Below are 24,359 nucleotides of genomic sequence, written 5' to 3'. Positions count from 1 at the left end.
AATAGTTCCTTCGACTTGAGGCATCTATCGTTGGTTATATTTTGCTTTGAATCTAAAACATATAATTTAGGGATGCACCGAATCCACTATTTTGGATTCGGCCGAACCTCCGAATCCTTCGTGAAAGATTCGGCCGAATACCGAACCAAATCCAAACCCTAATTTACATATGCAAATTAGGGGTTGAAAGGGGAAATTATTTTTTCTTCCTTGTTTTGTGACAAAAAGTCATGCGATTTCCCTCCCCCCCCTAATTTGCATATGCAAATTAGGATTCGGATTCGGCCGAATCCCAAACCGAATCCTGGAATCGGTGCATCCCTAATATAATTTACTGATGATGAAATTATTACTAATAAAAATCACAACCTATATAACTTTGTGTTTTTTGCACACATTGAATGCCACATAATATAATTCTGGGCTTAACATTTGTATTCTCCTTGTAAATATTTAATTTCACTTCTGCCATTTTACAAAGCTAAAGTTTAAAAAAAAGAAAGTTGCCACAGCTGAGGTTAATTAAATAAGTGAAAGTGCCCATCTCTTTTTGTTTTATGCATACTTTGATTCACGTTTTAACTTTTAGATATCTTTAAAATAGGTTAAAGTGTGTGATGTCTTTCTGGCTCTCTTAAATAGTAAAACAGGAAATAATGGTACACCACAAAATGCAGCCTGATAGAAACAGAGAAATATAATGTCGGGAAAATAATCTCTTTTGTAACAGACTTCTACGAATGACCTAAAACTAAAATTTGCTAAAGTTCTTTGTGGGTAAATTTCTTGCGGCGACTGGTCTGTATTTCTGTGATAGATTTCACTAATGCATAAATTGTCATGAGGTACATTTAGTAAACCCATCATAGAAATTGCTAGCTAGTATTGAACAACAACTGAAAGTGTGTGTCCTTATGCCCTATATAGATTAATTCTAGAATATTGTTTACTGAGGTTCAGGGCATCTAGTTTCTCAACTTGCCTAATTGACACAGCACCCCTGTAAAAGGTAGGCACTTTTAATATTGGGTCTGGGGTAATGGCTCTCAGGCACTGCTGCACAGTTCAGGGAGCAGAGCTGGTTTTACTCAGGGGAGTGACTACACATGGCTTGTCAAGGCACTTTAGATGCTATGTGATTCAGTATTGATCATTACATCTTTTGGGACAAAGAAATAGTAATCCTCCAGTAGAATTAAAGGGGAACTATCGCAAAAATGACTATTTAATATAAGCTTCCTCATACTGAAATAGGAAACTTTCTAAATCTAATCAATTAAATATTCTGCATTGTTTCTGAAATAATCAACTTTATATAGATATTCCTTTCCTAGCAGATGTATTGGAGCTCACTCAAAAAACCGATTCCAGTACAAACAACATCTAACAAAATAGCTGCCTTTTGCACAAATCCAGCATGTAGCGAGACATGATGTCTGGTGATTTTAATAGAGTGAGCTCTAATACATCTTCTAGGCAAAATGAGCCCCCCTATAAGATATATTGGATCTAACTGTCAATGATTATCTGACACCTAACTCCTGCATGAAGAGATAATGAAGAGAAACAGATGGTGAGAGATGAATAGTGAAGATACACTTCATTATTTCAGAAATATTTTCTATTTAGTATTCTAAACTTATTGTTTTAGTATGCTGAAGCTTAAATTAAATTTTAATTTTCGCTATAGTTCCCCTTTAGATGTGTGCTCTATGGATACTTTCACTTCATTCAATATAAGGGCTAAGTACAAGACATTTGTTTCTGTGTCTGGCAGCTGTCCTTTACCTTAAGTTCCTTTGAATTTTTGTTCAGCTTGTCCACATATATACCTATATATACATGCAAAGTTCATTTTGTGAATATCACAAATATCTCAAATATAGCTTTAGCTATAGTTTCCAATGAATGGACCACTTCATCACTTTGATATGAATGAGCTGTGTTTTTTAGAAGAGGAATAGCTGGATGACAGGTTGTTAATTTTGTAATTACTTATGTGTCATACAAAAATGTTAATACAAAGACACACAATAAAGATACTGGAGCTGTGTGTGCACATTACTTGGCCATCACTCACTTTTAGAGGATGTTTCAACACTGATCTGCTCATGGATTTAATTGTGTCTAAAGGAAATGTTTGTTGGAACCATCAACTGACTTTCAGCAATATCACGTGAACTTTCCTCAGCAGCTGGTCTGGTGGCACTGGATGAAGATACGCTTACTTGGCGTTTCAGTATTTTCATGACTTTTCGGTTGTATCCTTTGCATGCAAAAAAGTAAATAAACGGATCCAAGCAACTGTTTAAATTCATTAGACACACAGTAATGTGAAGGCAGATCTGAAATTGTTGCTGCTCAGTGCAGTCTGGATTGTATATCAGCTTCTTAATCATATGTTGTATGATGGCTACATGATATGGGGTGAAGCAAATTAAAAACACAACAATAATTAAAATTATTGTATCAATAGCTTTCTTGTTTGTTCCCGACTTTTCAGACAGAGGGTTTTCCTTTGTTATGTGGCAAAGTTTTGTGCTTATTTTGGTATAGCAAACCAATATTATTCCTAAAGGAATAACATATCCAATAAAGCATGCACCAAGAAGCATAAATGGCAGATTTGGCATTGTTTCAAAATTTGGGTATTCCATGCATGAAACTTTTCCATTCCATTCCTCTTTTGACATTTGCTGTAAAAGAAGTGGAAAGGTTTGGGAAAATACAATCACCCAAACAAAAACACAGATGAGCTTTGCATACTTTTCTCTTCTCATCTTGTTGTAGCGATGTGGATGCACCACTGCAAAGAAGCGATCTATGCTCAAACATGTCATGAAATTTACTCCTGCGTAGGTATTGATATAAAAAAACAAGGAGGTGATTCTGCAGAGAGTCTCCCCGAAAGGCCAGTGAAATCCTAGAGCATAGTACGTTATTCTTGTGGGTAAAGCGGTAGCAAACAGAATGTCTGAAATTACTAGGTTTGTGGAGTATAGCGTGGTCGAGTTCAACTTTCTTCTATTTTGGTGTATTACCAGTAAAGCCAAAAGATTACCAAACAGTCCAAACAACAAAACAAAACTGTAAAACAGTGGCATGGCAATCCGTGCTGTGTTGCTGTGACTGTACAAATCACATGTGCTTGTATTGGAATAATTTTGTGTCATAAGAGTAATTGACGTAGTGTAAGCCATGTTTACAAATATTCTTCCTTATTTTCTGAGGGGAGAAAGGAAATACCTGCATATTAGGTTTTTCATTTCTGCATACCATAAACATTATGAAATACAGTCATATGAAAAAGTTTGGAAACCCCTCTCAGTCTGCATAATAATTTACTCCACATTCAACAAAAAAGATAACAGTGGTATGTCTTTCATTTCCCAGGAACATCTGAGTACTGGGGTGTCTTCTGAACAAAGATTTTTAGTGAAGCAGTATTCAGTTATATGAAATCAGATGTGAAAAACTTTTAATTTTTAATTTTGCTAATTTTAATGCATGTAACTGCTCAATACTGATTACTGGCAACACCAAATTGGTTGGATTAGCTAGTTGAGCCTTGAACTTCATAGGCAGGTGTGTCCAATCATGAGAAAAGGTATTTAAGATGGCTAATTGCAAGTTGTGCTTCTGTTTGACTCTCCTCTGAAGAGTGACAACATGGGATCCTCAAAGCAATGCTTTAAAAGATCTAAAAACAAAGACTGTTAAGTATCATGGTTTAGGGGAAGGCTACAAAAAGCTATCTCAGAGGTTTAAACTGTCCGTTTCAACCTCAACAAGGAATGTAATCAGGAAATGAAAGGCCACAGGCACAGTTGCTGTAAAACCCAGGTCTGGCAGGCCAAGAGAAATACAGGAGCGGCATATGCGGAGTATTGTGAAAATGGTTACAGACAACCCAACGATCACCTCCAAAGACCTGCAAGAACATCTTGCTGCAGATGGTGTATCTGTACATCATTCTACAATTCAGCGCAATTTGCACAATTTCTGCACTCACGCAAACACAAACAGAGTCGCTCATTTAGACAAGCCACAGTCATTTTGTAACTAAGTGCTTTGGAGAAAAAAATTTTAGTTATTTGGTCATAACAAAAAGTGCTTTGCATGGTGGAAGAAGAACACCGCATTCCAAGAAAAAACCCTGCTATCTACTGTCAAACTTGGTGGAGGGTCCATCATGCTGTGGGGGACTGTGTAGCTAGTTCAGAGACTGGGGCCCTTGTTAAAGTCGAGGGTGAGAATTCAACCCAATATCAACAAATTCTTCAGCATCATGTTCAAGCATCAGTCACAAAGTTGAAGTTATGCAGGGGTTGGATATTTCAACAAGACAATGACCCTAAACACACTTCGAAATCTACAAAAGCATTTATGCAGAAGGAGAAGTACAATATTCTGGAATGGTCGTTACAGTCCCCCGACTTGAATATCATGGAAAATCTATGGGATGATTTGAAGCAGGCTGTCCATGCTCAGCAGCCATCAGATATAACTAAACTGGAGAGATTTCCGCCATCCAGAATCCACACATCATCAAAGGCTATAGGAGGCATCTAGAGGCTGTTACATTTGCAAAAGGAGGCTCAACTAAGTATTGATGTAATATCTCTGTTGGGGTGCCCACATTTATGCACCTGTCTAATTTTATGATGCATATTGCATATTTTTTGTTAATCCAATAAACTTTATATCATGCTGAAATACTACTGTTTCCAGGCATGTTCTATATTAAAAGGAAGTTGCTACTTTGAAAGCTCAGCCAATGATAAACAAAACTTCAAAGAATTAAGAGGGGTTCCCAAACATTTTCATATGACTGTAGAGGATATAATGGGATAACATAAGGCTATATGTAACAAATGGAAATTATGTGATTATATATCACAAGTTAAAGTGGCTTCAATGAATTTTGCAATATATGAACAGCATAGCGATTATATATTATTTATTTTTTTAAAGGGGTTGTTCACCTTCAAACAACAAGTTGTTTTCAGATCACCAGAAATAACGACTTTTTCCAATTACTTTCTATTTTCTATACATCACCATTTTTCTAATATTTTTCTAATATATTAAAGTGTAAAGTATCATTTTTCATCTGTGAAATCAGCTCTGGGAGGGGGGGGTCGCCTACCCTGTAAACTGTTGTAAATTGATACATTTAGTTGATACCTTTTTTGTATTTTTGTCCCTGCTGGGCAGAATCTCTGGGTTTCATTACAGGCAGCTGTTAGAATTGATACAATAGTTGCTAATACTCCAGAGATGCTGCTCAATAATATATCAATTAAATGTTACAAAATTGTAACCATTTAGAATTTGCACCTGAATTACTGAGCTGCCAAACTCAAACACCAGAGACAGAAACATTCAACTTTAAACTTAGATTTTGGAAGAACAGTAAAAAATACATAATGGAAAGTAATTGAAAAAAAGTCTTTATTTCTGGGGAACAATCTGAAGTCAACTGAACTGAAAAAAAGTGTTTGGAAGGTGAACAACACCTTCAAGTTTTTATTTTGCATTTTTTAACACAAACAATTGTGGGTAGTAATTAAAATTGATCTTAATGATACATTGGGGTATATTTATCAAAGAGTAAAGTTAGAGATCGCCACAGTCCGCTAGAGTGAAATACAGCCTCTCTTCATTGATTTCTATGGGATTTTTAAAGGCATTCTTATCAAATGGTGAATGATCACTTTCACCCTATGATAACTACGCCTTTAAAAATCCCATAGAAATGAATGGAGAGAGGTGGTATTTCATTCAAGCGGACTCAATCTTTGACTTCACTCTTTGATAAATATACTCCATTGTCCATTTCTAATGACGGAAGAATGACTAAATATTAACACACAAATGAAAAATGATATGGACAAAAGAAAATTATTTGCATGCACTTACCTTCCTCTGTTAACAACGTTTACATTCTTCCATACATCAAATTCTGCTGATTTTTTTTGACTACGTGTAATTACACCTAGGAGCAATGGCAGTGAAAAAGGCAGTTTTAGAGGTTTGCAATTGCTTTGTCTATACATCACTGAAATGCATAAATCTTTGGTTACATTTCCTCACAATTTTCTTGTACCATTGAGAACTATTCTGTGTGCACAAAGTCATAGTGGTACAGAAAGAGCCTATCTGCTTCAAGCATGGGCTGTGTATATTAATTATAGTTTTTGTCCATGTGTTTTACAAAGGAAGATGTGGAAACATGGAGTAAAATTGAAAATATACCATAGATAGACCATTATGTTGTTAAAGCCCCCCCCCGAGCCTTATGGACCCCATACACGAGCAGATATAAACTGCCGACAGATTAAGTCCACTTTGGGGAAGGTTGCATTGTTTTTTCTAGTAAAGTTCACTGTGTGTCACTGTTTTTAGGATTGGCTTAGGGGCAGATCTTGGTTTAATGTTTTTTTTCCAACTTGTTTAATATATGGAAAAACTTTCCACTGATTTGAAAGTTTTCACAACTCTTCACAATCAAAAGGTTTGAACAGTTTAAAGCATTTACCCATGTACTCCGCTGCTTTTTTTTCAGAATGTATTCTCTGGCTTTTAGCAGTCAAAGTACGCTCCAAATTCTGTGATGTGATAATTTGTGAAACGTTTTTTTATGCTGTGTGAAATGTAAGTCTGTGGGAAATGTAACGTTCCATGTTGCGCACTCCAAGAACTCCTCAGACGCGGAGTAAAAGAAAAGCTTTATTTTTTCTTTTCAGGTGTTTGGTTACCTGATGTGAAATAAAGCTTTTTTTTTACTCTACACCGCGTCCGAAGAGTTCCTGGAGTGCGCGTCCAACATGGAACATTGAAATATTGTTCCCCACTGAGAGCGGTGAGTGACCCTGGTTTCTAACTATGCATAGCGGGTAAGCGGGTCAGGTCAGTTGCACCCGAACCACATCTTTAAGTTGGTGAGCATCTGAATAATAAATGTGTAATTGCCAAACATAACTGCTTAAGAAAGACGCTGAAAAAAATAAATTAAGTTGGCAGCACCTGCATTCATGTGGGAAATGTAAGTCTGTGAAAAAGTGTTTTGCTTAGGAGAAATTCACATGTGCAGAAAGGGCAACAAGCAGAGGGATGTAATATGTGCTCACAAAGATCTCACCTAATTTAGTGATAACTTTGCCATAGAATTCACGTTTTTTTCTGCAATAGACATTATGATTTGTGAAACTCGAATTTTCGAGATTTATTACACGCAAAATAGGGAAAATGTCGAATGTAAACATTTGGCATCTGAAAGCTGACAAGTTCATATAGAAGGCATAGGGAGCAAATTTCAAGCACTTTTTTTCAGTTGGAGTTTTTCAAGTATTTGGTAGACTCATTGAAAATAATCAATAGAATGTGATTTTACTGGATTAAATTTTTTTTCATGATTTTAAATGGTTTAGTTTTTGAGATTCAAGCTTTTTAATAAATAAGCACACATTCAAGTTTTAAGGGTTTTCAAGTTTCTTTGAACTAAAAAAAAACCCTAAGGTGGCCTTAGAGCACACAAGGGGCTCGTGCCAAGCCATGTACTCTTACTTAAGAATTGCCAGTGGGGGCTTCGTAGCCAAGCTACCGTGTGCGCGGTCGCACGTTCAGTACTGTGCATATGTGTGAGTGTGCACAATAAGAAGACACTGGCAGAGTAATGAAGGGGAAGGGCGGGGGAAGGGGACGGAGGGAGGGAAGCGTGCTAGGGGGAGAAGAAGAGAGAGGAGGGGGTGAGAGCAGCAGGGGAGCGAGCGACCTGGACTAGGGGTAGGCAGAAAACTTTTGAAAAGGTACCTGCCCGGTGCCCCCACATATTTGCGCCCTAGGCAGGTGCCTCTTGTGCCTACCCCTAGTTCCGGCCCTGCAGGAACAGTATTACTGCACACATTGGTCAGATTTTGTCCAGAGAATCCAATATGTGTTTTTTATTAAATCCAGCTTGTGTATACTGTTCTTGTCAGTGGCTGCACACATAGGGCGGAAAAACACGTAGGGGTGTATTTACTAAAACTCAAATTTAATTTAATAAAAAATCTAATTTTTTTCTTAAAACAAAGTCAACCTAACTCCCTTCTATGAATTAAACTCATTTATCAATCATTTTTCTACAAAAATTCAAAGCGAAAAAACACTGTGACAAAACCGAGCACCATTTATGATGGCGTATTTCAGATTTTTAGCAGCTTTGGGGTATAATACATTTCCAAAAAATGTAGTTTTTATTTTTCCATGAAAATGAGTTTTTCCCCTCAAGAACTCGACCAGAAAAAAATTGAGGTTTAATAAATGGGCCCCTTAGGGTAAATGCACAAGGGCAGATTCGGGTAGATAAACCCCTGCGACAAATCTCCTCTTCTTTGGAGCAACAATCTCCCCGAACTGCCTTCCCGCTGGCTAGAATGAAAAATCGCCATTGTCATTCTAGCTGAGGGGAAGGGTGTGTGTGTAATGTTTGACTGCTCAGATTTGTCAGTAACGAGCAAGAATGTTTAACAGTATTCATTAAGGCCAGCTTTCATGTGAGATTATTAGGCTTCTTCCTTCCTGGGGTGCATATTGCCTGCAGTTCCGCTGTTGTAAATACTTGGGTGGGGTTATCAAATACAACTGATCCAACCTTGTTATCAGTTTATGATCAGTATACGAATGTTGAGCAGGTTGTTTTAATCTTTTTTGGAGGAGTAAATGTTCCCTATTATCTACCTACCAATGTTTCTAAAACAGTTCAGAGAGGATTTTGTAAACTGAGTTTGGGCAACTTTACCTATACATTTATTCAAACATTTAAATGGATTTAAAGTTGTATATAAATTTTGAAACACGTTATTTGTTTATCACTTTATTTTCCCTTGTTCTATTACCTGCAATCATCTGTTATTTATGGTTACAGAGCTGATAAGTTATAGGAAAGGGTGCATTAACTATTTTGCTAATAAATATTATAACCATTGAAAAATAGCCATACTTTATTCTGTATTGTTTTCAAGTTAAATAGTCATGCAGATATACATATTTTACAGACATATTAATTTGGCAGTTTATTCTAGAAGGGAGATTATTTGTAGATGGGCCCCACTACCTGTCATCTACTCACGTGTAAAGTATAAAGATTATACCAACAGTTTTCATTAGAACTACTGTCATGGCTGGGAATATGAGACAGCATTCATAATCTAGACACTAACAACCAATAATGATTAAAACATTTGCAGCAGTATGTACAAGGAAATCAAGGTTCTCAACATTGCTTGATCCTGTGTGCTAACCCTGACCGCAATGCTTCAGATGAATGCATGTTGCAATCCTGCTATGGGAACTTACTAAACAAAGTAAAATAAAGACTCTAATAAGATAAAGGGTGTCATTTATATCCAGTATGAATCCAACCAGTATATGTAGTATATTAGACAAACCTTTAAACCTTTGCTTTAAAATAAATGCTTTTGATAAGGAATATAAACTTTGCCATATATGGTTGAGTGGATTTATTGGGTGGGAGGGATAGAGTGACAAGTGAATTTTCTGATGCTTCTGTCCATGTCAGACTCAAAACACTTGGGTGTTGTAACCTTAGTAGCAAACAACAGCCACTTCTGCAAAGAGGGACATAAACTTAGCTGTAATTTTGCAGCTATTGTGAGTTTTACAAAGTAACACAAGGCAACGGAGAATGTTTAATTTTACTTGGTCTAATCTAGAAAATGTTAGTGTTTATTCATTTGATGATTTGTGATACCAATATATAATATACTGTATCTATATGGGTAACTACCAACATACAAAACAATAAAAATTCATTCCCTTGTCAAAAAAGTTCTTGGTGGACATTTATTTTCATGCCCCTGGTTATTTCCATTGTTCTGATTCAGCATGGCTAATTAGCTTTGCATTTAATTACATGACTATTGCAGTCATAAGCATGAACCTTTTGCACCTATATGCTTTCCCTTAGAATTAGGTGTCATCATTACCTTAACCACTATTCCTAATAACACAGTATGTTGAATCCCTATCAAAAACACCTTAAATCGTTGTGGTATGAGTGACGTGTTCACAGCATTAAAGAAGTCTTATGTAAGTATGAAATCTAAATACAGTTAAAATAGATAAATCACTTGGCTCAATTGTCATCCACCCATATGTTCTTTTTGAATCAAATTACATAATAAATAGAATTCTTTGTCTTATATTTGTGGACTCGTTCTAAAAAGGTTCATTCTCACAGACTGGCATAAAATAATTTTGGCAAAAAGATGTTACTATCAGTAGAAGGAAATAATAATTGTTAAGTTGATCTAATATTTGAAGAGATTCTAAATGATGGAAGCCGTATATATGTTACTAGAATTAATACCATAATGTCAATATTGCACTCTTTCCCTCCTCTTATTTAATCAATAACGAAATAATGTCACTTTAACCGAAGGAATATTTGCAAAATACCATACTTTTTTTTTTTTCTTTTAAAACTTTTTTTTCTTTTTATTATCCTGTACCACAATGTGTATTATCAGTTATTACTTTGTATTCGTCTCCGTTTATATTTTATCCTTTATTATTTAATGTCTACATATATTTATTCATTTTGTCCAGGGTTCCATCTTTATTCTAACTAAGGGCTCTCCCATTCTCCATAATTACCAGACACACTATAATTGTTGTTTTTGAGTTATTAAGCTTTTTATTCAGCAGCTCTCCTATTTGCAATTTAGCAATCTGGTATCTAGGGTCCAAATCACCCTTGCAACCATGCACTGATTTTAATAAGAGACTGGAATATGAATAGGAGAGGCCCAAAAAGCCATAACTACATTTGTAGATTTAAGGAGCATTTGTTTTTAGATAAGGTCAGTGACCCATGTTTGAAAGATAGAAAGAGCTAGAAGAAAAAGGCAAATAATTTTATAAACTTTGAAAAATAAATAATGAAGACTAATTGAAAAGTTGCTTATGATTGGCAATTCTATAACATACTAAAAGTTAACTTAAAGGTGAATCACTCCTTTAATATCCTCTGCAGTAAATGGTCTAACAGGAAGCAAGTAGTACTATGATGGAAGTATCCATCATAGTTAACAATTCCACTATCACCCCCTCTCCCCAGGCCCGGTGCCTTGGGGTTATCCTAGATTCTGCCCTGGCATTCACTCCTCATATCCAGTCACTTATTAAATCATGTCAATTCCACCTAAAGAACATATCCAAAATACGATCATTTATCACCCAAGATGCTGCCAAAATTCTTATTCACTCTCTCGTCATATCACATCTAGACTACTGTAACTCTCTTTTAATTGGCCTTCCCCTCCAGAGACTGTCACCTCTCCAGTCCATAATGAACACTGCTGCGAGGCTTATACACCTCAGCAACCGCTCCTCCTCTGCCTCGCCATTCTGTCAATCCCTGCACTGGCTTCCGCTACCTTTCAGAATCAAATTCAAATTAATGACACTGACTTTCAAAAGCACTTCATAACTCTGCCCCACCCTACATCTCTGAACTCATCTCTATATACTCACCCAACCGCTTACTACGCTCCTCTACTGACCTGCTACTCAACTCTTCTCTCATTACTTCATCACATGCTCGCATTCAAGACTTTGCAAGGGCTGCACCCCACCTCTGGAACTCTCTCCCACGGTCTGTCCGACTTACTCCCAACCTTTCTGCTTTCAAGAAATTTCTTAAAACGCACTGCTTTCGAGAAGCCTACCCTCACTGCTTAACTACCAAACGCAACACCACATACAGTACCACATTTCTCACCCACTTAATTCGATCTTGCCCACTCCCACACCTTGTGTATTACTCCATTCCCTTTAGAGTGTATACCTATGCATAGGGCCTTCACCTTTTTGTACCAGTATTGATTGTGATGTATGTAACTCCATATGTTATATGTATATAATTCATGTGATTTAGTTGTATAATCACATTTGCTTTACAGTGCTACGCAATATGTTGGCGCTATATAAATACATGTTAATAATAAAATAATATTACTACTATTGATGTTGATTGATGTCCCAATATATGGCTGATTTGTAAATAATTCACATTAATAGTACGTGGCAGCTCTAAAACTGTGCAATTAGCATCAGCATTCAATAATCAGCCCTGTAGCATCATCTTATGACAGACAAACCTAATTTTTTGCTTGATGATTTGTGACAACCCCTAAGCTTAGCTTCTCAACCACTGCTCAAAGCACACTGAGCCTGTGAGTGTTACTCACACTTTTGATAAAATCCAAGATGGGGAGCTCCTATGACAACTTTGAAGGCCTAAATTATTACTAATATAAAGATGCTAAACCATTAGGCTGGGGCAATACACATATGGCATTCCTAACCATATTGATTTTTAGCGTGTAGTTCTTAACAGCTGCTTGAAAAAGGATCTTTAATGCTGTGCTTATGTTTAACACCTTTATATGATTTCAGTTCAAATAAAGGTGGTAAATGTGTTGCTTTGTAAGTAGATGGTAAATGTACTGAAACTAATATATATTTTGACCCTGTGGCATTGGGTTTTCTTTGTTTTGTCTAGCAATGCCTGCTAACAGCAGTAATGGGTAACCTCAATTATTATTGAATACTTCCTGTTCCTGTTTGTCTTTTAATGCCCACTGTACCAAGATATATTTTGCTATTTCTACTAAAAAAAAGCATACCAGTTTTGTATAAACTTATTAATATTTGGTATTGGTTTATTTGTACTCAGGAAATGGGTTACGTCAGTAGCCATCCGTGTGAATAACACATTTTATCATATTGCAGACTGCAGGCGTAAGGCATGTATATAGTGATTATGTAATATTTCCATCAAGGTAGCATGTCATTGTTAATATGCACTGATAAGAAAAGGGATACAAAATCATTTTGGAGGTATTAAATTCAGTGGAACTCGGCTTTTATGTACCTGGAAATAACATTTTCCCAAATATGACATTGTTTCTTTGTGGTCTGGTGCAGGTAAGCAGGGTTCTTTTCATCTTTTTTTTATTTATTTTTACAGTTTACTGGATTTTACATACATTTTTTGTGGACCCTGTGAAATTGTAAAAGTGGGATTCTACTGTACATCTCAGATGTTTACTGTGCTTTGAGCAGTGCCGATCCTGGGGCTGCTGTCACTTGAGGCAGCAGCCCAGATGCTGCCCTCCCTCTCCTGCTCCACGCTTAAAAATCAGCTCCGGTGCGAGTCAAAAGGGGGCAGCATCGCTAGTGCATTGAGAGCAATTGCGCTCTTTGCAGTAGCGGAGCCGAATTTCCGGTTTAAAACCTGGAAATTGGGCTCTTAAATTTACAAGAGGCGGCTTTTTTTTGTTCTCACCTTGCCTCATGGCAGGAGCGGCCATGGGTTTGAGAAATGACTGAATGACATGTCTGGTCCTTAATCCCATAGAACAGTGCTGTCCAACTTCTGTGGTTCCAAGGCCAGAGGTTTTCTGGCTTTTGTGGTGAAGGATCGATAATGGAAGCCAGTGTTGACCACACCCACTTTACACCACACCCATGTTATCACAAGAAATATTAAGAAGATACCCATAGAAATGGTGATAGCACACCAAAAAAACCAAATGGTTGGTGCTCACTGCAGGGATATCACTCATCACTCAAATGTGAAAAAAGGTTGTCATATTAATACATAACCTTAAATCCATATTCTTCCTATGGATAGCACAGCAACCGCTTGCACATGATTAAACACCTTGGTGTTTCCAAATGCTAACAAACTCCCACCAGGTTCACCTCCCGCAAGCAGCGCAGGCAAAGTATGGCACAGAGAAAGAGTAGGGCACAGGGGGAACAGGATTGGAGACAGGGAAACATGTACTGTACAGTGACACAATAACAGTGCTGCTCCTGCAGTCTGTATGAGGTGTGAACAATTTGAGAACTTAGAGTGTGAGGTGTGATTAATGCACGGTTTTACAAGTGTGAGCTATGCAGGTTCTTACATAGATACAAGTGTGAACATTGTAGGGCGTTAACAGTCTGAATTTGAGGTGTGAACAATGCAGGGGATAGTTGAGCAGCATGCAGTACAAAACAGTACTTTACATACTAGAATTTTGGTAAGCAGTGTTACTTAATGTTCAGAAATTCTGTGTGGTAGGGTCAGACTGAGCCAGTGGGACACCTGGGCCCACCCCGCTCGCTCGATCGCAGCAGCAGATCGAGCGAGCAGATGATAGGTCCTTGAGGGGCAAATTAAGGCTTTTGGGGTTGCAGCCCTAGAGGGCCTTGGACACCCCAGTCCAATTCTGCTTTGTAGGCTTTAGTAGCTTTACTATAGCATCATAGCTTTGCATCATAGAACTGAATCTGATGAGTTACAAAAATTTAGCCTGGCTTTCAACAATTAACTAAAACTTTCTTGAGAACCACATTGTGACCTACTTAATATCTGTTGAACTTCTATAGAAAAACACATTGTTCTGTAGGAAGCAATTATCTTATCTCAATCTATTTATGCAGCTACAGTATAGCACACTTATGGAGGCATCTCATTTGATATAGCAACTACCATAATTTTCATTCTACTTTTGATTGGAATAACTGTGCATGTTAGGTATGTTTAATCAATTTTTTTAAATTGTGTTTTCACATCCACAGAATACTGTTTCTAGACAACTTTAAGCCTTCTTAATTGATTAGAGATGCACAAAATCCAGGATTTGCTTCTGGATTCCAAATCTAATTTAAGGATTTGGTGCATCTTTAATATAACTATATACACTAAATCCATACAATAGGCATGTCAGTTAAAGAGAATATGCACTTGCTGGGGCCAGAGCATACCTGGAATAGGTGAGGGAAAAAAAGCATCATAAACAGTTACACTAAATGATTTAGGGGCACATTTATCATGCTGTATAAAACAAAATTTGCTGTGTAAAATAAATGGTGAATTTATCAAGCTGTGTATTATTTTATGCCTTGCGAATGCCAGATTTTCTGCCGTTATTTTACACTGCTTCAGACCTTTGTAAATAATTTCCGGCAGAAGTTGCTCAAAGAAAAAGCGTGTAATATAAAATTACACTATATTTAACAATCTGATGCCTGCCGATATGTGGCAAATTATTCCTCCGGTTTTTACACCACATGATAAACAGGTCCCTTAGGGGCAAATTTACTTATGGTCAAATATCGAGGGTTAATTAACCCTCGATATTCGACTGCCGAATGTAAATCCTTCGATTTAGAATATCGAAGTCGAAGGATTTACCGTAAATAGTTTGATCTTATGAAAAATCGTTCGATTCGAAGGATTTTAATCCATCGATCGAAAGATTTTTCTTCGACCTAAAAATTGTTAGGAAGCCTATGGGGACCTTCCCCATAGGCTAACATTGGACCTCGGTAGGTTTTAGGTGGTGAAGTAGGGGGTGGAAGTATTTCTTAAAGAGACAGTACTTCGACTATCGAATAGTCGAACGATTTTTAGTTTGAATCGTTCAATTCAAAGTCGTAGTCGAAGTAGCCAATTCGATGGTCGAAGTAGTCAAAAAAAACATTCGAAATTCGAAGTTTTTTTTATTATATTCCTTCACTCAAACTAAGTAAATGGGCCCCTAGTGTAACTGTTTATGTATGTAGTGTTTATTAAAGGAGCAGTAACACCAAAAAATAAAAGTGTTTGTTTTAAAGTGATTAAAATATAATGTACTGTTGTCCTGCATTGGTGAAAGTTATGTGTTTGCTTTAAAAAGACTACTATAGTTTATACAAATAGGCTGCTGTGCTGCCATGGGGGCAGCCATTAAGGGTGGGGGCACCTGGGAAGATTTAGTCGACTGCGATAAATCTTTGTTACTGCGGGAAACTAATCTTCCTGAAATGCCTTCCCACTGGCAAGATTGTTAATCGCCGGCAGGATGGCATAAGCATTGCTTCGGTTTTCTGAAGTCACCCGAAGTTTCCATGTGAGGCAACTTCAGAAAACTGAACAATGCTTATGCCATCCCAATTCACATTGGGAAGGCATTTCTGGGAGATTAGACGCCCACAGTATCAAATATTTATCGCAGACAACTAAATCTCCCAGTGTGCCACTACCCTTAAACTGAAAAAAGAGAAAAGGCACAGGTTACCTAGAAGATAACAGATAAACTTTGAAAAGGAATACAATGGTATTTTACACAGTGCATCTGTTATCTGCTATGTAACCTGAGCCTTGACTGGCTGCCCCCATGGCTATCACTGTTTTTATATAAATTATAGTAGTGTTTTTGAAGTAAATAAATGAATGCAGTCAAACAGTACATTATATTTATTGCTTTAAAACACATGCTTTTGGTGTTACTGCTCCTTTAACATTAAAGATAAATATTACCAGTGATGCTGCCTATAGCAACCAATCAGATTTTTATCTATTTTTGGTTTCATTTGCTACTCTTGTAGAAACATTTGCTATCCCCCCTACGCAATGGCTGATATATCATAAGGTGAGAGGTTCAGTGAGGAAAGCGCTTAGGACATGTGATTATACCCTGTCTAATACACTTGTAGCAGAGGTGTTCAGACAAGATCAACACAGCCATAAGATATCCTCCTTTTACAAAGCTTTACAAAACACTAATATACTAAAAGTCCCACTGAAATCCAGAGAGCGTTGGGAATCTGATCTGAAGCTTTTCTCGGATGAACAGTGGCATCAGGCACTTCACATACCCCTACTGATCTCTCCCATCTACAAATACAGAATATTACAACTTTACCTACTGCATAGGGCGTGCTACTCAAGTTCACTGCTGCATAAGCTAAATCCAGAAATACCATCCACTTGCTTGAGGTGTGACACGGAGGAGGGAACAATACTTCATACCTTATGGTCGTGCTCCAAATTACATCCCTACTGGGTGAGCATACAGGCCTGTATTACCAAGATGCTGGGGTTTGAGATACCATTGGATCCCCAATGGTTCTTACTAGGTATGGACCACCCAACTCCAATTACCAAACCCGCTCCGACTGATGCTTCAGAAATTGCTATTCCTGGCCAGAAAGATTTTTACGCAAAACTGGAAAGCGTCTGAACCCCCCACATACCAAGTATGGCTTAAGGCAGTCCAAGACTTGCAAAAAATGGAGGACCTCATTGCTAGGCGGAAGGGTTCCTCTAACCTTAATATGAAAATATGGCAGTTGTGGATTTTGGAAAATGAATAAGAGCTCAATGGCTGATCTCCCCAATCCATGCTGGGATGGGAACAGCTAGAAAGGGTAATCCCGATCACTGACCATTAGTTGATGCAGGTTATTACGAATAGGGTCACGTGTACACAAAGGTTAACTACACCCTATTGAATAAAGTACAATAAGCTGATGGGTAGATTGAAATTTATGCATAGACAGAAATATTGTAACATGCTTGTACAAGATTCAAATCATTTGTCGTTTCTTATGTAATCAATGGATGCACTTAAAATAGTTGTATTTACTATGATACATTACTGCTCTGACGCTGTTGAATATATGTTGATGCCAATCTGCGCATTGGCGAAATGTTTGAGTATGCTGAAATGTTCACTGTCATGTGTCTTGTTTCAATAAACCTCACTTGAACCAAAAAAAAATTAGTATCTATTTTAAAAAAAACATGGATTTGTAGTGATAAAGTTATGATCATAAAATTGGCAAGCCACTATACCACATAAAGGTAAACCTCATATGGTAGTCCTAACTATTTACCTCTGGTCATAGTATTCATAGGCTGGCACGTCCCTGCATGGTAGCATTTCTTGGGATGTGTCTCCTGACCAGGGTATTGCTTTCAATCAGATTTTTGTTTTCTAACTTGTAGGTGACTGATCAAATCATAGTACTTGTTGATTGCTATAGAAAACATCACCTGTTATATTGATCTTCCGTGTTAGTAATGAGCCCCATGGTCCTCAATCCCCTAGAAATCGCTGACAATGTTAAACTTATCAAAGCCATTGTATATCGCAAAGCATAAGCTGTTAGCAGACCTAATAAACATCGAATAGCTTACACTTGGAAACAAAAAGAAAACACCCACAAAAAAGACTTTTAAAGGGGTTGTTCACCTTTGAGATAACTTTTAGTATGATGTAGAGAGTAAAATTCTGAGACAAACTGCAATTGCTTTTGTTATTTAGCTTTTTATTCAGCAGCTCTTCAATTTGAATTTTAAGCAATTTGGTAGCTAGGGTCCAAATTATCCTAGCAACCATGCATTGATGTGAATAAGAAACTGGAATATGAACGGAAGAGGCCTGAATAGGAAGATGAGTAATAAAAATTTGCAATAACAATACATTTATAGCCTTACAGAGTATTTGCTTTTTAGAAGGGGTCAGCGACGCCCAATTCAAAGCTGCAAAGAGTCAGAAGAAAAAGGCAGATAACTATAAAAAAAATAATAAATAACAAAACCTAATTGAAAAGTTGCTTAGAATTGGCTTACAACTATAACATACTAAACGTTACCTTAAAGGTGACCACCCTTTTAAATCTTAAATCACAGGTTAAATGTGCAAGTTATGTAATCATGCCATTATGGACCCACTCATTGTGGAAATTGAAATGAAGTAAAACCTAAAAGATGGTTGTTACAGAACAACCATTAACTGGTTTAATATCAAGACAAAGGGCCATTACATTTGTAACTTGGTAGTTAAATGGAAGTGCTGTGTGTTCTATGTCCCAGCAAACTTCTTGGAGAACAACTTGACATGCAAAATGCAGAATCTCAGGCATGGGCCCTCGTGAACTCTGAGTACTGTATTGAGAAATTAGTTGGGTGCCATTGATTCTTAAAACAATGATAACACTTAATTTACAGGAATGTAGAACGATCTCATGGGGGACAGTCACCTAAAAAGGCAATATTTATGTAAATATATATTCCAGTTTGGTAAGATTCTTTAATATGTCATTCAATTTGATATAACCTCTGATCTGATCTGTTGCTTAAGTATTCATTTTGGGGGTATAGTTTTCCTTTAAGTGAGAGATTGTTCTTATTGTCTTGTAATCTACAGGCAAAATTATTCTCTAGCACACTAGAATAGACAAGAAAAAGCAAAACAAGATAAAGCAAAATGCGTCTTCTATGCTAAGGTTCTGAGAAACCTTCTAAGTATAGTTGCTTCATTAAAGAATGTTCTATAAAATTACCTAGGCTACTCTTCAAGAATAAAAAAAGTACCACCAAAATAATAGATACATTAGTAAGAAGACACCAATTCATTAAGGCCATAACACACCAGCATATTAAATCTGTAAATCTACTCTCGTTGTTTCTGCAAAAGTCTGTTATTGAATTAACATATATATATTTAGTTGCAATTATCCAAACTTGGTTTATATTTTGTTAAAAGTAATCTCCCAGTTTTACTGCTTCAAATTGCCATTGACCTAAAAAGTACATTGTGGCTTTGTAGATTATTTGCATATGTCAATGGAAAAGCCTAAACTAGTGTTTGCAACATTTAGCATACTTCCTGATAGTCCCATTGGGCATGGTTGGAGTGCAACAGGGGTGTGCTGTAATTATCCATTTTATATTTCATGGGATGAATGGTTTAAATATTATTATAACCTTCCAACCAGAAAAAAATTGGCCTGCAGTACAGGTGTCTTCCCATATTAGTCTTACAGGCAGGGTCGGACTGGGGGGCCCAGGACCCACCAGGGCTGTTTCTGGGCCCCCACTTTTGGCTAGGGCCAGACAGGGCAGAAATCAGCCTGCCAAAATCCGCAGACCCCGACCGCTAGCCAAATCTTCTTGTCTGCTAGCGTCCAGAAGTCTTGTGTTGACTCTGGGGTGAACAATCTCAGTGGATTTCATCACGAAATACAAAGGCTTGCGTTTCTTTCAAAATCCACCAAGTATGTTCACACCGAAGCTTCCTGAGGCGAACAGACAAGAAGATTTTGCTAGCAGTCAGAGGCTGAAATCAGCACCGGCCTTAGCAGTAAAGATCTGTGCTGTAGAAGATACTCAAGTAGCTCTCCATGTTGTTTTTTTGCCAATTCAATGCACATGCTCTGTGCTGCTGTGAGTTACCTGAGCTTAGAGACTGGCACAATATACAGTATATCTAGATTCTAGAATATACATGTAACAAAATAAGGCTGATTAGTAATTAATTTGGATTCTCATCAGATGGCAGGTAACTAAACCAGTGCAATTAGCATCAGAATGTAATCATCAGCCCTGTAGCACCAGCTTCTATGACAGACAGACTTAATTTTCTGCTTGATCATTAGCAATTTACCCTTTGCATAGAGCACAATGAGCATGTGCAGAGTTATTGACACTTCTAACAAAATCTAAGATGGTGAGCTCCTGTGACAAGTTTGAAGGCTTGGATCATTACTGTTCTAGAGATGCTGAACCTTTAGGCTGATTAATTGATCTTAGTATATATAATTGTAACTGTATATAAAATATAGAATTTATTGCCTAATTCATTTTCAGGGTTTGGTTATCTTTAAACCGCGAGAAGGATGTTTAAAAGTATATTTTGTACTGTAACATACAAATACTCTGTATTTAAAAAACAAGCACATGGCACACAGCCTCATGCATGTTGCAGTCACAGTTTCTGAGTTTCAGAAAATGTGTTTTTCCTTATGTAGTGAGTCATATCATCCTGTGACATTTTCTGTAACAGCACGAAAATCAGAAAACACTGACCTTTCAGCGAAAGGATGCCAAATAAAAGAATTAAGGTCTAATGTAAAAAATGACAAGTATCGTCTCAATTTCAAATGACACATTACTTCAGGTTTTTTGAAGAAAAAGTGACTCAAAAACCTATTTCACTGCAGGGGAAAATGTCTGTACACTCCTCTAATCTAATCTTCATAGTATTCAGCAAAGCGGAAGAATAAACTTAATTTTAGGAAGCCATTTCAGTAGATTTGGTAAATTCACCTGTGGGTGGAGATGTCTTAATCTAACATTAAAATCTTGAGAGGAAAGATTTTGACAGCTTACATTCTCTGGAACTTGAATTCTAAGAAATTTAGTATGCCACTTTGGAGTTTTAAAGAGACAGTGTAACTTGAAAAATACATTATTCTTACATGGCATGCTTGCAGGCAGTTATTTTCTTAACCACGTTTTAATGTTGTATGTGAAAGATGATGCAATATGTATTGTGCTATAGTAACAACTGTTACGCCTTTCTGCAAAATTGCAAGTTTGATAGTTAAGGATTTATTCATGTTAAAACGGTGGAAGGGGGAATAAAGTAATTGCTGTGACGCCCACCAGATGCTGTCTTGATGTGGCTTGCCGTACCATTTTCTTCCAAGCCAAAAGCCCCTGTCATATGAAAATCAATGCTGTGACAAGGGACCCATGTTATGCCTCTGAGTCTTTTGTAGGCTGCAGCATCAAGCAGATGATGCTACAGTTATTTGTGTACCCATATTTATTAATGTCTGCTGTGGAGTTGATAGACTAGCATGTGCAAAGAGACCCAACAGTTGAAAGTAATATATGTTAAAAATCTATGTTTAAATGGTAAGATGGTGTACAAATGCATATAATATTAAATACTGAGTATGCAAGAGGCTAATTAATAACATGTATACGACATCCATTCCTTCTTTTCTATTTGTTTAATCCGGAATTGATAGCTGGATTCATGTTGGTAATCAAGCTTTGTGAAACTTAGGCATTGCACACACCCCAGGTTTTGCAGCCAAAACCACTCAACTTTGTCGATAATTATATAGTTATCAAAATAAATAAATCAATAAATGCAAATTAAGTAAATGGAGCATCATGGTTGCATACTGGCTAGCAACTATGCCTTCCAGTACAGAGGTCTTAGGTTAATTTCCAGCCAAGGTTAGTATGTTCTCCCTTTGCTTTTTTCCACACTTCAGGGGATAAAATATAATTACCTATTAATGAAAATGCCCCTAGTTTTTTATGTCAATTACATGGACAGTAAATGGATAGATCCACTACGGGGGCAGAGGCAAATAAGTACTGTGCTCTCTATAAAGCACTCTATAATATTTAGGCACAATATCAATTAAGGACACAAATAAATTGAACTTGAAATTGAACTTGATGGCCAATGGCCATCTACACAGAGACAAATATTGCTGTAATCTTATAACTAAATAAATAGGGTGTAGAAAGCAAACAAAATACAATAATTAAATTCTTGGTACATAGCCATGTAAGTAGAAAATCAGACCAAGGAAGAAAGCAGCAGGTGCTCACAGATCCCATGGACAAGTGAGGTAAAAGAACTGCAGACGTTATTTAGGGAAATAACAGATGTACTCAAAGCCTTACACGTTTTGTGCAAACCCTAATGCATCAAAGGAAATGCCAATCACATTAAAAGTTTAGCCTTACGGCTGTGTACGCTCAAGTTATCTATATGGAATGCAACTACATTTGCACTGTGTGGTGCTAATGGGTGGTTAAAGATAGTTAAAGAATGGAGATGTGTGGTACAACCTAACACACCTGTATCTTTTTTTTTTTTTTTTTTGCATGATATTTCATACAATTCATTGGATTGCTCCTTTAATTCATTCATTAATTCATTAAATTGAATTCCTCACTATGTTGGGGAGTATGTTACTATCCTTAATCTTAGTTATATTTCCATTCACACCATTTCAAACACAGGCATAATAGTAGTAGTTGTAGTTAAAAATGAATGGACACATGGTAGATATATATATATATATATATACTGTATAGAGAGAGAGATGTATAAAAACTGTGTGTGGAAAAACGAGGTAAAAATGGTAAGCCTGAAACCATACTCACTGTGCAGATGATTCTTTCAGTCTGGGATCATTGAATTACAAGTAGTTCCTCCTTTCTGTCTTGTTTCAGGAGGTTGCTTGTGTCTATGTGTTGGTGTTGAAATCAGCACTTTTTTTCTGTGGTTACTCATCTTATGTCCTAGCAAATTTACCCCAACGTCATGACAGTGGGAAGTAAAAGCATTTTAGTATGTTTGTTAGAATCAATTTGTTTTATTTTATTGTTCACTCATTTTTTATATCATTCAGCAAAATAAATACATTTCCTTTATTGAGAGCATTATAATACAAATGTTTAAAGTAATTGTCTCTGTTGCATTCAGTTATCCTGAGCATGCCATCTAGGGAATTTATAACTTGTTATTCTCAACATCTGTCAAGACTCAAGAGCTGTATGGCACCAAGTGTGTAAGTATATATTATTTGAAGTTTGGCTAACACATCACTGCAGCCTGCTTTACAGTGTTCATGTTTACAAATTAGTCGCCAGTGAATTCTCAGAGTGGAGATAGGTAGACACACCTCACCCTACTTCTGCAAAGTATTTTAAGATAAGATTAATACATTTGACGAAGTGCCTCTACTTCCTCTTTACTTGGGCAAAATGAAAATATTACTTCTATTTATGCTGGGGAAACACATGTTCTTCTGTCAATAAACAAAATGAACAATATGCATTTCAATTTCACATATTCTGTACATAGACAGTTGTGTTTGGATGATTCTGTTTCTAAGCAAATAAAGAGCAGTGGTCGAGAGTTATTTTGGAATTGGAGTATAAGAACTAATTGGAGAGGATTGGTAAATGTATCCACCCCACTGTCAACTGGGCACAGTCACCATAGAATCATAATTGTATAATGGACCTTAAATATGTTTGATATTTTTTAGTTCAATCTCAATTGTAAAATTAATGCTGTAATGCTTTTTTTAATTTCTGTTAAAGGGGAACCCCGGCTTCTAAACCAAAATTTGTTAAAGAGGCCCACATAACACAGAAACCCCTTATGTAGCCATCACAGTTAACTGTTTCTTCAAAAAGTATGAATACATGCAATTTTCTATGCTGCTTAGCAGTTATTCTCTTTCTGCATCATTTGAAAACCTGGCAGGGAAGGAGGGACTAAAACACTGATGTTACAAATTGTAACAACATCTCTACAGTGTACAGATATTCCACCCCTTATTAAAAATCACGTGTGCAGGGAATTGTGGGGTTTGGAGGATGCAGGCTAAGGACAGCTGGCTGTCTCAAAGTAACAGTAGTCAACCAGCTCAGCAAAGTAGTCAAAAAGATCAGCAGGGGGCTAGGCTTAAAAAACTGTCAGAAACCATTAAAAATCATGAAAAGTCTGCATATTTTTTAATTGATGTATATTGCAAAGTTGAAATTATGTTTACTTTTCCGAAAGCTCAAGTTATGTTTTTGTGGAGTTCCCTTTTAATATCATTGGAGGAAGTGGACTAGAACCAATAATAAGTCACCACCAAATACTACTTGTACATTCCTGTGGATTTTGGCGAGTTGTGTAATAATAAAGTAATAGTGA

The 24,359-nt window shown here is 36.8% G+C and overlaps 2 protein-coding genes across 4 annotated transcripts in view; one reads left to right on the top strand and one right to left on the bottom strand.

Moving 5' to 3' along the window:
- ubac2.L (UBA domain containing 2 L homeolog) overlaps positions 1 to 24,359 on the top strand; it is an 83,347-nt gene that overhangs the window by 27,768 nt on the left and 31,220 nt on the right. The gene's annotated exons all lie outside the window — the stretch shown is intronic.
- On the bottom strand, positions 1,626 to 22,902 carry LOC108708475 (G-protein coupled receptor 183). The gene is made up of 3 exons (XM_018247230.2): positions 22,811 to 22,902; positions 5,923 to 5,998; positions 1,626 to 3,225 (listed from the first exon to the last, which is right to left on the bottom strand). Exon 3 carries the CDS (start codon positions 3,198 to 3,200, stop codon positions 2,118 to 2,120), a length of 1,083 nt encoding a protein of 360 aa, XP_018102719.1. The 5' UTR covers positions 3,201 to 3,225; positions 5,923 to 5,998; positions 22,811 to 22,902; the 3' UTR covers positions 1,626 to 2,117.

This window comes from Xenopus laevis, chromosome 2L, assembly GCF_017654675.1.
Source record: "Xenopus laevis strain J_2021 chromosome 2L, Xenopus_laevis_v10.1, whole genome shotgun sequence".
Lineage (NCBI taxonomy): Eukaryota > Metazoa > Chordata > Amphibia > Anura > Pipidae > Xenopus > Xenopus laevis.
Note: the sequence above shows the minus strand (reverse complement) of the source record. Positions and strands in the feature narration are given on the sequence as shown.